We start from the raw sequence: 16,500 nt of genomic DNA on the forward strand, positions 1-16,500 counted from the left end.
CTAGATTGTTCCTAGTACTCGCTTTACTCGTGAATTATGTAAAAGAAGAGTGCTGCTAAATTGCTTTTATCTCTAGTTTTAGCTATAAAATCGCTAAATTGGATTAATATGTTCACCTTATTCAGTCGTAATGTTATTTCTGTTTTAGCTAAATAATCGCTTAGTTGGCAGAATGTTAAAAAATCGTACTATTAAAAGCAACTGGAGAGAGAGAGAGAGAGAGAGAGAGAGAGAGAGAGAGAGAGAGAGAGAGAGAGAGATCAGCTGTTTCTTATCACGTCGCAAAGCTGTCCCATTGGGCTATATACTGGGACAAGAAGGCATCTTATCACTTCTTCCTTAATCAGATTATTTCTGCGTATGACACTGTAATATCCGTCTCTGTGCCACTCCTGCTAATTCCGACTGCATGAAGATGGGGTATAATTACATTAAAGAGAATATGAAGGTGTAGTATGAAAAACTGAATCGAAATATAAGGAAGAGACTGACGAGAACCCCATAAACGTAGAGAAATTAACCTCTTGGAGCTCCCGATGCCAAGATTTGTGAATACTGATACGATGTTTTTCTCCCCCGACGTTCACATACCAAGATTCGTAGGCTACATTCATTATTCAGAAGTAAGATTTCCCTATTGAAACTTTAGAGCAACGCTGTATATTTTAAGAGTGTAAAATAAGATCAGCCATTCGCCTTTGCACACACACACACACACACACACACACACACACACACACACACACACACACACACACACACACACACACACACACACACACACACACACACACACACACACACACACACACTACAACTTTTCCATGGAACACCCCCAAAAAATAGTGTGGAACTAAGGAAATATATGTTGCGACGTACAGGTAACCCAGGTCCACCTATATCCCGGGTACAAAGGGGGACGTCAACCCGCCAACGATCTGGCTCTAGTGAAGGTGGAGCAAGAGATCTTGTTCTCGAAGGAGGTGTACCCAGCGTGTGTCCTGAACCAAGCCTTTCCCCGGGACAAGCTTGCTGCCGTGAGTATACAGGATCATATTAAACAGTTATTAACCCTTCCCCTTTTGTACAGACAGTGACACAATTATCTTTTACGTAGTTTGACGAATACAGTGCGGGAAAACTGAATAATTTGAAACGCACTATACTGCTTTTTTTTTTTTTTTTTTTACTTTAACTTGGTTCAGATTTTCATCTTTTTGCAGCTTATATCACGCAGATCAGTGGTAGAAAGAGTGCTGCTGATCTGCGTCCTTTACATAGCACATTTTCATACTACCATCATATTTTAGCGTTATCTCTTGTTACAACTCAGTATTCAAAGTAGACACCGCAATTTTCAGACAAGTTAGGGTAAAAAGAGTAGAGGAGAGATAGGGTTTTCAGTGTATTTTTGTCCCTTGTAAATTTTCCTCAGATGGAACTGTAAAGAGAGTTGTTTCTTTGAGTATACTTTCTTATCACCACCAGGCGGTTTGATTTCTTTTCAGTTTACTTGAGACTTTTTGACCTGAAGATATTCGATATTGCCTTGAGCCCTTCATGAACAGAACTTCTTCCCAAGTTTAGTATAGTTTCCTTGTCATCGCCTAATTTAAAAATGAGAAAGTCGTCATCGTAGTGATGAGGTTAAAGTTAAGAGCAGTGCTTTTTTAAAGTATCCTTTTGCTGCTACCAGTCGAGTTTACTGTACTTAGGAAAGTCACTGACTATAAACGGTTTGTTTTCACTTGAAGGAATTCGACCACTCCCATAACTCGAGAATAAAATCCTTGTTGCGTGATGAGCCTTAGTTGTGAGATAAGAATGAATCTACTTGGTTATCTGTCGATTTGATCTTCAATCTGACTACATCTGGTCATCAGCTGAGCTGAAAAGGTTAGAGATTTTCGTCAGGTTAGAATAACTGCATTAAAGGATTAAATGACGGTTGTATGTAGTCTTCAAGTTTGAAAAAGTCCCTTCTTAAATGGTGTTTCTAGAGAGAGCAAGAATTACCAGGAATATAAAGTCATCCGATTCACGGGATGAAGTTTAGTTTGTGCAGCCTTATTAGTGGGTATTGCAGATCTCAAACCTAGCAAGATCAAGCTTAACTGTGGGAGCCTCATACTGTACTTCGGTGATTCCTTCTATGACGAGAGAAAGGTCAAAGGATGCCAGGGTCAGGCCCGTAGACTGTGGCTTTCAGTGTTAGGTGAGGCACTGTGACGTCGGTTTTAGCTTAGAGCAGTGGTTTTCATACTGGGGACCAAGATAAACTTTCAGTGGGGTCATGATGTACGGTAATCTTAGGTACCTAAAGTCATTGGTAATCTTATAATAATTTTCCTGAGTTAATATTATTTAGAAGTCTTTATCTTCTGTCAAATCTTCTTGTGCAGTACATACATAGAGACAGTGCAAGATCGAACACAGAAGCAACTAATTTGCCACACACATTTTTCGTACGGAAGAGTTTGACGGTGTTTGGCTAGGAGTGGGACACTACCTTGGTATCAGCAAAATGTCTCTCTGGGTGTTTCTTTCAGTTTCATGTACCTTTCTCTGCATAACAGTTTAGCATCAAAATGAAGATGTACGAGTATAATCGGTTTCAGATGGAAGATGATCTCTTCTGTACCTTTTGTCATGAACACCCTACAAAGCAGCAAAAAATGTAATATAGCCTACAGTTTCAACTGTATCACCAAGTTATCAGTTCACTTTTTAAGGGTTCTTATTTGTGCATGCATGATATCTTTTTTTTTTTCTTTTTTACATCATGCGAGTTGTTATAATTCCACGACCAACATGCTAATTGGAGTGATGTTGCATTATTTTCTTTTTCAGAGGTACGGGGCAGAGATATGATATAAGTGTCGGGGTCAGGGAGAGGCCACTGATGTCATAATTAAGTACGTTGTGGGGGGGGAGGGGGGCTGATGTTATCGTATTTAGACGCGGGAGGGAGGGCAAAAAATGAAAAAGTTTAAGGACCATTGGCTAAGAGTGAGTACAGGAGATTGAGAATGCTCATACTGGTGTCATTAACCTTCTCATGTATGAAGTAATTCTAATGCTCTGTTCCAGCAGTTACCAGATTATTTTGGCTGAAAATTAGTCACAGGAACCTGAAAATTAACCAAAGGCCCATTTTATAAAATTATGCTGACAATTTATATCTATATCTATCCATCTATCTGCCTATTTATCTGTCCATCTGTCTATCTGTCCATCTATCTATCTATCCATCTATTTATTTATTTATTTATCTATCAATCTTTCTATCTGTCTGTCTATATTTATCTATCTATCTATCTGTCTATCTATCTATCTGTCTGTCTGTCTGTCTGTCTGTCTGTCTGTCTATCTATCTATCTTTCTATCTATCAATATATTTATAAATAATGTTCAGGAAAATGCTGAAAAATTAATAATCATACAGACCCTTATTTAACTGATGTGTACAAAAATAGAATATAAACTTTCACCAACTTTTTAACTATGCAACCCATTGTATATTGTAGACTACAGATAAACCTTATGCGTACTGTTAATAATAATAATAATAATAAAAATAATAATAATAATAATATATTCATGATACTACTACTACTACTGCTACTACTACTACTACTACTACTACTACTAGTAGTAGTAGTAGTAATAATAATAATAATAATAATAATAATAATTAATTACCTTTCACTAAACTGATATTGGCCATCAGACCATCGGCCTGATAATATAAATCGAACACCGATTTACTACTGCCCATCAAGCGTTCAACCTGATAATGTAAAGGCTAAAAAAGAAATTGCTACAGTACTACCAGACTTTCAGCTTGATAATGTAAAGACAAGAATATAGCTGATTTACTATTGTCCATTAGACTTTATACCTGATAGTATAAGGTTCTTAAAAATCTCTATTTTACTATTACCCATCAGACCTTTAGCTTGAATGTGTAAAAATAAATTAAAATCTCACTAATTCATCTTTGTCTATCGGCCCATTGGCCTTAATGTACAGGTAAATAATAAATATACAAACTATCTATCAATCTATTGCCAGCCACCTTAATCCCACAAGGGGTGGCCACAAACAAATAGCCTCCATGTCGCCCTGTCCCCCGCCATTTCACTGCCCTGCTCCCAGCTCACCCCTCCTCCCTCTCTCATATACCTCTCCATTCCATCCCTCCACCTCATCCTTGGCCTCCCTCTCCCTCTCCCCTCCTCGACTTTACTCATATACACTCTCCTTGTCAGGCTCTCGCTCTCCATCCTCCCCATATGGTAAAACCACCTCAGTGTATTTATCCTAACGCTTTCTGTCACATCCACATCCACACCACAACCATCCTTCACTTCCTTATTTGTCAGTCTGTCTCTCCATGACTCCACGTGCTCCTCTCAAATAACTCATTTCCACTGCTCTCACTCTTGACTTGTGTCCCTCCAACAAGGTCCAAGCTTCACTTCCATACTTTAGAGTTGGTATCACAAAATACTGTCATGCAGCGACATTTTTATTTCCATGCTCACTTCCCTGTTCCTTATCACTGCTTTCAAAGAGCCAGCAACCTTTCTTCCTTGCTGTACCCATTCAAGCACTTCACCCTCTAAACTTCCATCCCTCCTCATCGCACTACCCAAGTACTGAAACGCACTCACATTTTCCATTTCCTTCTCATCCAGTCTCACTGTACATTCAGTGACTTCATTTCTTTCGAAGACCATAACTTTATTCTTCCCTAAATTCACCTTTAGATTCCGTTTCTTACACACTCTCCCAGACTCATTCACCAAGCATTGCAGTTCCACTTCGTCTTCACTTAACAACGCAGTATCATCTGCAAACAACAGTACAGGGAGTTTCCAAACACTGCCCTCTCTAATTAGGGCAGCTCCAACATCCACTGCCCTACCTTTCACTAATTACTGTTTACTACTGCCCATCAGACGTTCAGCCGTACGAATGAAGATTACCACTGGGAGGAGATCCTGCAACAGTACGACGACCGCTGCTACTCTCCCCTCGACCGATGCTCCAATGAGCTCAGGATTAAGTCTGATCAGTTCTGCGCCATCGACACTGGTTAGTTTCCTTTGCCGTATCATTGGTGGACTGCGTACCACCTCCATTTCAGCTATTTATTTTGGTCACTGCACATTAACATTCACTTGCATGCTTCTTATATCGCTTTAATGTTGACGGTGTTTGGATCAGTAACCTCCAAAAAGATACTGAGCTGTGATGTGAAGAATAATTCACTAAGGAAGAGATGCCATGAAATCTAAAAGCCGCTTAAAATGCCACCCTCTTCCTTGTTGTATTGTCATGATCAAGAGTTCGCCAATACAATCACCACCATACCATTTCATATTTCCCACCTTCTCTTGTCTCAAATCACTGCACCTCTACTTGTAACTATGGAATCACTGTAAAATATGAGCTTAAACTGTAAATACAAAATAAATTGCACCATAAATGCCATCATCACTCCATACTATTGCATCTTTTCTGCCATCGTCACGCACTGCAGTCTCCCAATCCCCCAGAATGTCTCCAGTACTTCCCTGACAGCCGTGGCAGTAGATGATACATGAAATAGCTCTATGTGCTGGTAATATGTAGAACACAACAAAAGAGCTTGAGACATAAGACACGCAGACGTTCGAAGATGAAGGAGAAATATGAAAGGCAGGACACAATTCTGGCAAGGCATTGTTTGCGAAATTTTGCTACTGATAGTACCTGTGATGGAGAGGACACCGTCACATAGTGGCACCGATGGGACCGGGCAACTCCACCGCCAGGTTATACAAACGTCCCTCAACTCCCTTCCTACCCCGAGAGGAGGATGGTGGACAGCGGGAGGAGGGCCACTTCAACCTGCATTCCACTGGGTTCATGTACCACAATCACTGTCGTATGCAGATTTCCGTTCTGTATACCATTTTTGCACTACATGCTAAGAGTGATTTTCCCAGGATGATCACCCTTTCTTCTCTCTCTCTCTCTCTCTCTCTCTCTCTCTCTCTCTCTCTCTCTCTCTACTATACCCTAACTGTCCTAACCTAACCTAACTTAACCTAACAGATTAACCTAACTGACTAAAAAACTAACCTAGCCTGACAGATACTAACAAGTATAATTCAACCTAACCTAACGTAGACTTTCATGGATAAGAAAATGTACAAAAATAATATACAGAACGGATATCAGCTGCCCATATTTTTATTGATATAAGAGACTTCATGGTGCCTCTTCCTCAGCGAGTTACATTTCATCGTACATCTTAATACGTCTTATATGTAACTATATATTTTCGACTTAGTTTTCATCGGTAACGCACAAGAACATTTATTAAGGTGTGATAAAAGCGTAAATCGCCAAAATCTCCGAAGCCAACTAGAAATACGACTCTAGAAATCATCTCTGTCTATTTGTTTGTTAGTGATTAGCAATTCTCTTTTTAAGGTGAAATATCGCCGCTGTTCTTTTGAGCTATGTTATTCAGTCTGATGCTGAATGAAGGATAACATTTAGTCCGCCCATATTAACCCTTGTGGGCGTGGGGGTAAAAGGAAGGCTACCACAGTCCAAATTCTTTACGGGTAGGTAACCGGCCTACCTCCATGGTGTGATTAAACAGTCGAAAATCCTCTAGGAGCCTCTTAGCAGTTCGATTATAAGATGTGCACTGAGCATGACTTCAGCCTCCAGTAGAGCACCACCAGTTGTCTATGTAACTCAGCACTAGTTAGCTCTTCTAAATGTCCACAAAATACTGAGAAGCAAAGTCATTTACCAGAAACTTCTTCGAAAGTTAACTTATATCAGGTGACACAGTAAGCAACACATTTCCGTTCATGTTCCTAGTTTCTCCCTCTGGTAATGATAAAGATCAGCGGATCTCCTTCTCCAGGGTTCTCTCAGTTATCATATTCTTATCGTGGGTAAGAATGGGGGATGGTTGCAGTAACATTACCTATACGTCATTTATTAGTAGCTGGAGGCTGCTGCGATGGTAACTTGCCTGATCTTGATTACTCCATGGTGCTTTTGCCACTGATATCCTGAAGCAAAGTATGGTGAAAGTGTCTGCCTTTAGTCTACTGCAGTACCAGGCATGGAAGTCGGCAACAATATGTTTTCAAAATTAGGAGATTGGGTTATTGTTCACATTTCTGTACTCACGTGAAGTAGTGCCGCTTTCGGGTGACACTGCACTGGGTGACAACCCAGTGGCTTTCTGTAACCCAGAAAACCATTTACTTAAGCTAAGTGGCAACCATATAGCCAAGTAGACGCCTGATGGCATAGTTCGTTAAAGCATTCCAACTGGATGTCCTAGGGATGGTTGAGGTTTATTGCTCAGATAATGCCACTCAGGGAGGAGCGAGGCTGGTCACTCTTGCCTTAAATGCTGAGATTCAGGAATCTAACTCCAGGTCCCTACATTTCTGATGTGGCAGTAAAGGAGTGGATAATGATTAATGATATTTTTTTCTAATCCTTACAAAGGAAGCACAACGAAATGGTATTTGAACAAGCTTGCTAAATATACAAAACTAGGTAGCAATAATGGTGCGAAATACAACGCAGTAGTTTTAGTTTAGCAGGTTATTACAAACATACCGATTTCAGCAGTGCTTAGCTTTTGATGCTTACCACGCATGAATCAAATCCGATAAACTGCCAAATAAATTCACTGGCATACTTCACGCTCGTGCCTGAGAAATATAAGAAAACAAAAGTAATATGAGATTACAAACCCTCCCTGTGTCTTTCTATACATTTGAGCTTAACATCACAGGTAATATATCAGCACAATTAATTCAAATCCGATAGCAAATGATTAGAATATATCTCTGAATACAGATGAACTCAGCCTGCCATGAACTTTACTCACTAAAAAAAAAAAAAAAAAAAAAAAAAAAAAAAAAAAAAAACTTCGGGGGCTCGGATAATCAGAGCTACTAAGGAATTCACATTATTGATAACTCCTGCAACATGTTTGATCTTCAAGGACATGTGGCATGAGATGACAACCGCTATCAACATCACGTACAGTGCCTAAGGAGCAGTCGTGTCATAGGAAGAAGGGTCGTTAGCTATTAGGGACAGAAATGCGTGGGAGTGTTTTTTTTCTGTTGTGACCAACGTAGTCACATAATATTTACGAATGAGTGAGAAAATATCGATGTGACAAAGCTAAATAAAATGAGCTAATTCTCTTCACAGTATAACACATTGTTAAAAATGATTCCTCTGCATCTTCAGTTTGCCTTAATATTCCTGGTTTCAACAGCATCACAAAGGTTCCTGCCCCAAGGATCTTCCGGAGGCCCCTATCTGGTAAACATGGGCACCGACGCACGGGAGCGGTGGACGGTGGCGGGGATCGTCTCCTCCAGCCGCAATGAGGCCAACTGCCCCAGCCCTTACACCATCTTCACCGCCACCCACCACTTCTGGGAATGGATAAACAAATGTATTAATACCGGGGTGTGCACGTAGGTTGTGGAGGGGGGAGAGCTTTTAGGCCTTGAATAAGGTTGTAAATTGCAAATCATTAGTACATTCGATAAAAAAAAATAAAGCTCAGCGTCAGTGTATCAAAATAATCGAGGTTGTGAATTGTATAGACTATAGACTTAAGAAGTATCCTATACAGCTCCAATTAAGAGTTTAGTAAACGGGCGATTGAAAAGTGCTATACATGAATATTTTCGGGCTAAGGTTGCCACCTCCGAGGCTTGTCAGATCCAGAGAATTCATATCTAACTACAGATTATGAAACATAGTAACATAATATAATATACGAAACCTTGGGCATTTGTGTAAAAAATACCGTAATGTGAGAGAATTTTGTCTAGTTAGCAAAACTAATCAAGTTACATGGATCAGAAACAAAATACTTAAGTTAATGAAAATGAAATGTTTTAAATGTGTTTTAATGCAACGTATTACTGTGTGCTTACCAGATACCATATTAAAATTATATCAAAAGTATATATCAGACAGCCACAACTGCGTTACATTTGTCTTGGAAGATAAACCAATTTCACAGTGTAATCAGCTACACAACCTTAGGTGAATGTGGCCTGCGATTTCCAAATTCTGATCAGACTGTACTTGAATACTTATGACAAAAAGCCGTATACAGTATTTGTGACCGATATCTCAAAGGGATTTTTTTTTTTCCCCGTTATTAACTCTCGAGCTTCTATGACAAACTCTCAGTTACATAATACCCTCTGGCGTTGGCTGGAGTGGAATACTACTGTTGTCCTAACTATGAGAAGGTTAGTGGTGCACATGGGGAAGGGAAAAGAGTTGGCTTCTCAGTCTGGTCACTGAATATAACGAGAAATATACTGGTATTAGAGCATACCCTGAAAGGCATTACTGGATTTCTAGTATCTCATAAGCTCTCTATTTTGCAGCCCTCTTAATATTCTCGTATATGTATTTGTGCCCCCTTTTTATGCATCGATTGTCTGCATGAATAACATACCAGAGAATATTTGTATGCCATATGCAATAAATAAGGAAGATGTGATAAGAACGTCCTTTACCCAGCGAGAAGAAGCTCTATATCTCATTCCTAAGCGTGTTTCAAATACAATATGTCCGTCAAAATTTGGAGACTAGATCTCAGTGTTGAGAATGCAACCACTAATCGCTGATCCGGCGAGTGGTTGCCATGCATTAGATCAGTAATTTGTAGGAAGTTGATTTTAAGCAGATCAGGAATGCCACAATTGTGTTGCACGGTTATATAGTTGAGACAACTTACTTTGTAGTTATGGTAACAGTTCATAATTACTGGGTGCACTATAGGACTGTTCCTCTCGGAGGAAGAGTGCTAGCCGGAATTAATCCTTCCCCGTGCTGGTGCTGTACAAATGGGGAAGGGGTGCCAAAAGTGGGAACAGTTTATGTGTAGAGTGGTGTAGTGAACATGTTTGTGTGTAGTGGATACCTACAGGGTGCAAACGTATGCAAGCGTATAAGAGGACGTACTACAAGCACTTTCTTCAAATGTCCACCTTGGCTTGGGCTTCGAACCCTAGATATATGGTACAAATATAATAGGCTATGCTAAAAACATGCTACAACAAGTCACTGTGAACCTGAGCGAGCACATTGTCACTAATGTGGAATGCTGAGCTCAGTATTGTAGGAAAATGTGCAGTACCTAAACGAAGTTTGTCGTAAATGTTGGAGCATTATTATTATTATTTTTTTTTTCGTATACAATATAAAGTATGCTACACACATTTGAACAATTAGACAAATTTGTTATTTTATTGATGAGACAACTGAAGTTAGGTACAGTAATACCCATCTGTTATACACTTGGGATAAGAAGGGCGAGTCATTGGCAAGTACTCATGACAAGCAATTAAGGGTTTTGATATTTTCACTTTGTATTGATTCCCTCTCTCTCTCTCTCTCTCTCTCTCTCTCTCTCTCTCTCTCTCTCTCTCTCTCTCTCTCTCCTGTATACATAAAAGCCAGTTGGTAAATAATCAGCCAAATGGAGCGGACACTGACACAGTCTAAGGGATGAGGGCATTTAAAAACAAGGATGTGTTTACGGTGTGTGGGGCATTTGGCATGATGGGATTGTGTAACCCTACACATAGGTTGGATCATTCAACCATTCATTACATCATAAAGGCAGTTGTCAGCAGTGCCAGTTCTTTACTCAAAATATAATTACATACATGAACGTTCATCTGTCTACATATTTCAAAATTTTCTTTTCATAGGCACTGGGACTACGTAATGCATATGTGATGGTTTATTTCAGCCTTACTCCTCCATCAAAATGCAATCTCACACGACTTTTTAAGTTTCCTCTTATTTTTCTGTCTTATTCATTTGAGCTACGGTAGTTCCTCGCTACTGATAACCACCCACAAGCGGATAGGTTCCGCATAAACTACAGCTTAAAATTCACAGCTAAAATTCTTGGTTTTGAACATGCAGCGACTGAAGGAGTTTCATTGTATGTGTGTGTGTGTGTGTGTGTGTGTGTGTGTGTGTGTGTGTGTGTGTGTGTGTGTGTGTGTGTGTGTGTGTGTGTGTGTGTGTGTAACCATGCATGAACAGGAAGTAACTTTTTCATTTCGAGTGTACTGTACATGTCTGGAAAGTGCTTACAAGTCAAACAAGCGAGACTTCTATCTGTGATACTTGGTACTGAAAACAATATGACTTTTTGTGTAACTGTTTTATGTAAAACTATTTGTAATAATTTACAGCTCAGAAATATATGAAATTAAATATTTTTCTAGCGGTGTTATTTAAGCCTCGCTGTAACTGTTGCAGATTGACTCTTCGGTCACTTTCATGTGCATGTGATTGGTGTGTGTGTTGCTGTGTGTGTGTACATGTGTTGGTACATATTTTCCATAATTGGTTTCTATGTGAACGTTTCAACATGTACTACATTTCAGTATGTGCTATGTGTCCGTGAAGTTTATGCATAAAATATATTAAATTGTGTGTGTGTGTGTGTGTGTAAGGGAAATTGTGTGTGTGTGAGGGGGGGGGGCTATGTGGGGGGGAACCAAGGGTCAACCGGATGAGTCTGTCATCAACAAGCATCCAGTCTTACTCCGTTAGCTGTACTGCTAATGTTATTCTGACAGTGGAAATTAGGACAAAGATTCTAGAAAAATATGCTATAACAGAGAAAATACTATGCAGTTTGTAATGAATTTTGGACAGAAAACTTACTCTTTATGCTGGAAATAAACTGGAAGTGTGAAAAGTGTCACATGAGTAAAAGCCAGTTGGCTCTCTTGCCGACAGTGTGACGAGAAAAATAATCCCTGCATTATGAAAGGTATATGCTAAATTTAGTACCGGAAGATAAGAAGTTGGATAAGATGGTGCTACCAACAGTACGAGTACGAGTATTGGATGCTCCTCAGGGTCAACTGAATTTGCTGATGTTGACACACGTCTACTCTCTCTCTCTCTCTCTCTCTCTCTCTCTCTCTCTCTCTCATTTTCCTGATTTTCTGTCGTTTCATGTTTCTTTCTTTTTTTTTTTTTTCTGTTACTTATCTCTCACACACCTTGTTGATATCAGTTGCTTCGTATACCATCACTTTCTTATTCATACTTCTCATATTCATGGCTCCTACTCTCCCTCTTTCCCCATCTCTCAATGTTATCCCTTCTCATATCATCTTAGAAATCTTTTACCTAATTCCTTCACTCATAGTACAGTACCAAGGTTTTCCAATTACGTTCACTACTCCCATGCTCTTTTATTCACGTTGTTTCATCCTTTAGTTTACCACTGTTAATTTGTCCTATTTTATCTTTGCTTTCACTTCACTTACATTATTATTTTTTTCTCTTCACTTTCTTTTTTGCTCCTCTGTCCTTTTCTCTTATTTCTGCAAGGAGAGTAAGATTTTATCACCATTAAGGTTTGACTATCTCGCTAGGATCATTAAGTCAGTGTAGTCTGTGGATATCTATGTACCTTATTACTTCATGCTTTCAGTCCTCTATTCTTATTTACTCTTTTCCTCTCCCCCATCTGGTGCTAGCGAAGGACGCGTTTGTGATGGCACCGATATACCAATAAAGCAACGGAGATGTTCGGTTATATAAACGACCCTCATCTCCCTCCCATCCCCCAAAAGGAAGATGGTGGAGAGCAGGAGAAGGGCAACATCAGCATGCAGACTACCGGGTTCACGTCCACTTAAGCCTGCGGCCACAGCAACACCCCATCCTTTAGTTCCTCCCGCTACTAAATTTCTCGCACATACCCTTTCATTCTCTCACATCACTTTGTCTTCTTTTTATTATTCTCTTAACTACTTTCTCTCTTCTTCTTCTTCTTTACTCTGGGTAACAGAGTAAAGAAGAAGAAGAAGATTTTAGTTTAGCTGTTTTACTCTCCTCTGGGAAACATACACTACTGAGGTCTGAATCTAAGAATAAAAATTTAAGTTGAACAGTAAATGGCGACGTCTACACACCGTCACTTAACTCTGCATTTTTATCCCACAAATAGTATGTACTTTTTAGATCCATAACTTTATTCACAGGTGTAAACGCCACTATGATCCTCGTAGCACAACACAGTTTGCAGATGTCCGTATTGCAGTTTGTGTGAAACACTAACTAGAGCGTATTGCCGTTGACATTGGAGATTTCGTAGCACCTCTGCCTCAAGTATATATATTGCGTTTTAGCCTACAATTTCATATTCATTGGTTTGCTATTTATGTCCTTCTGGTATCGACACAATTCGCCTAGGTGACATAAACGAGGGTATTAAGTGTTCTTTACGTCCAGTAGGGGAGCGCAGTGATAGTTCGGCCAGGAGGATGGTTCGGCCACTGGCCTTCCTGAATAATGTAGGGGACCTAGATCATTGAGATTTCACATGAAGTTGCGTGATCTTGCCGACAAATGGCACATGTGTTTTTGTTTTGGTCGGCCGGGAAACAGCAACATCAGGTTAGATTTTATGATTTTTCATGACCCCTATGTACTTTTTCGGTGATCCAACGTAAGCAGTAGCTCCATTAATACTTCAGGGTTGTTATCCATATATAGTGCAAATATCATTTATTGTCTATAGGTGACGTGAGAGTAGATAACACTCGAACAGCTTATGAACTCTGGGTTTTGGGGCGCCATGTGTACATCTTTATACATGGGGGATGATTCGGCCACTTGAAGTGAGGGATGGTTCGGCAGGGTTGCCAGGTGGCCGAACCATCTCTCATAATTATCTAATGATTTATTTTCTTTATTTAACCATTTTTTTCTATCTATCTATCTATCTATCTATCTATATACCTAGGCTGCTTCCCCCAAGGAAAGGGAGGTAGCCGAGACAGGACGACACACTCCCCATTTACTCATCCATTCAAACACATTCATTCGCATCTTAGCCCCAAAGGGGAAAACGGACTGATCCTCACCGCACCACACCGCACAAGGGTCAACTGCGCAATGCAATCAGTGACATCTGCAGCAGGGCCCTACAGCAGAGCTGGTTTACCCCTGCCACATCATAAGAGACTCATCCCCTTACCTTTTTTCTATAAAATTACATATTCTCTCTCTCTCTCTCTCTCTCTCTCTCTCTCTCTACTTTCCCTCAGAAATTGATGAAGCTTCTGTTTCAAGAAACGCTATAATTGGAGTATTACCTGAACCAGTTTCACAAAGCACTAAGCGAAGGCAAAGGTATTACAACTTTGGATTTTTGTTTCACTGGATTTAAAATGCGTTAAGAGTAAACGGCATTTAAGAGAAGTAGCTTTCATTTGACTCGGATATTTTCTTTCACAAAATTATAGTTTTATTTTATCTGAGATAGGCAAGAGTAGAGCCACTTAATTTCATTATAAGGAGATTGTTTGTTCCTTGTTTCATTAAAAGGAGATTGTTTAGGTAAAAATAAATCCAATAAATCATGTCAGCACAGATGAAAATTTGATTCTTAATTTTCCTACTGTATTTAATTCTTTAATTGAGCCCCAGAGGCAAGTGGCCAAATCATCCCACATGGTGGCCGAACCATCCAACGCCAGTGGCCGAATCATCCACACCAAGAGGGATGGTTCGGCCATTTTGGAGACCTTAAGAGTTTGGATTACTGCCAAGAAATGACGTAAGTTTAAGAACTGACAATAGCACACAAAAGAGCCAAAAGATGTGGCTTCCTCTTGGAATAAGCAGATTTTAAGAATTTCTTAACCTTTATTTATTATGATTTTTTTTCGAAAAAGTGGCCGAATCATCACCGCCCTCCCCTACATGTGATCGGGTATAACAAAAACAAAGACCTATTTCACGTATGATGTTGTCACCGACAGATCCTGCCGGGCCTACCCCCTGGGCAGTGGAACCACAGGCATAAGAGACCCCAGTCTCCCTACTCCGTGTTTACACATCCCGCGTGAAAAATCCTCCACACGGGTCAGTTTATAGCCAAGGTTAGTCAATAAAGAAACTCCGTGAAATTAGTAAGCCATACTTTCTTGATACCATGTAATGTTAAGACGATGTGAACAATGACTCTCAAATGCGCACGATCATATGAACTCTAGTATTAACGAAGTATTCGGAACTGAGTTTGCATTCGAAGCTTCCAGAACACAAGCAGCCCAGAGCGTTACGCAACCGCACTCAGAATAGGTAACAATGCTTACACGTCCATGGGGATAGCATTACGACTCACCGATTGATACGGTGTTTCATATTCGTTGCGTGATAATGTTACATAATCTCACTGAAGGACATTGTGATACATATCTCTGACTGACTTAGTATTGTGTCGCGTATTCCTGATGAATGATTTCGACAAGTAATCTCGCTGACTGAAATTGTTACTGTATGCAGACTACTCTCTTTCCAAATGATACTCATGTCAACTGATATTGTGTTACCTACTCCCGCTAATTCGTTGTGTTACGTACTCTTGTTGATACTGTTCCGCGCTGATGTGTAAAGTGCTCTTGCCGATATATTGCGGTGGATACTTTCGCTGATAGTGTGTTAACGTACTTTAGCTAATATACCGTGTTAACGTACTTGTGGTGACACTGTTACATGCTGTAGCTGACATATTGCTTATAGGACTCTCACAGATTTATCACGTATACTCTCCCTGATATATTGCCTTACTCTCGCTGGCTGACATTGTGTTACGTACACTGATATACTGTGTTACGTGCTCTCGCTGATATTAGTCTGGAGGCCAATTTTAAAAAGTGGCCTAGATAAGGAGTTTTAGGCACCGAAAATTCCAAGAGCAATGGACCACCTACGGGTCTTACCCATACCCTCAGCATACCTAACCCGCCCCATCCCGACCATTTTTCCACCACTGACTCCCCCCAATCCCGACCATTTTAGGAAAAATTTTTTTTTGGCTCAAACCTTCGCTTTTGGTGAGAAACATCGAAAATTCATAGAGAAATCACTCACCTGATGTTTAAAATACTCCATACAGGTAGGAGTACCTCCTTACCTTACTGAGTTTTCTATCAGGCTGGCACCAAAGAAAACGAGTTCTATGGGAGGATAACTATTTCACACCACTCATAAACGGTATTTATTTATTTACTTGGTACGAATTTATATGTAGTACGAGAGTATATTGGTTTTCAAGCAGTAATATAGGCATTATAAGCATTGTTTCACTCACTAATACCTGACCTTTTTTTGTCACATTACCTGATCATCATTTCTAACTGTTTCTTCCTCTAATGCTATGTAAAGTTTGTCCTCCACATTGTCATTGATTGGGGAATCACTCTGGCCCAGAATTTCGTACCATGGCATGACATGGCTATACTGGCCAGGTCACTGATAACAGGTGAATTGCTGAGACAATGGCATGCAGGGAGGGAGGAGGAGGTCATGCTGGGTAAAGCATTGTCCCTGCCTGGCATCTTGTAGAGGAAGGTGTCACGTGTATACGTACCAAAA

General features: G+C 40.0%; 1 protein-coding gene across 1 annotated transcript in view; it reads left to right on the top strand.

The window, feature by feature from the left end:
• LOC145406443 (uncharacterized) overlaps positions 1–8,576 on the top strand; it is a 47,202-nt gene extending 38,626 nt beyond the window's left edge. The window contains exons 11-13 of the mRNA XM_080277599.1: positions 882–1,037; positions 4,965–5,100; positions 8,321–8,576. Coding sequence (XP_080133725.1) covers positions 882–1,037; positions 4,965–5,100; positions 8,321–8,529 — 501 coding nt within the window. The 3' untranslated portion in view covers positions 8,530–8,576. The remainder of the gene's footprint in view (positions 1–881; positions 1,038–4,964; positions 5,101–8,320) is intronic.
• The last annotated feature ends 7,924 nt before the right edge of the window (positions 8,577–16,500 follow it).

Source organism: Coenobita brevimanus, chromosome 70 (assembly GCF_032717465.1).
Source record: "Coenobita brevimanus isolate Jiangsu-jjx chromosome 70, ASM3271746v2, whole genome shotgun sequence".
Taxonomy (NCBI): Eukaryota; Metazoa; Arthropoda; class Malacostraca; order Decapoda; family Coenobitidae; genus Coenobita; species Coenobita brevimanus.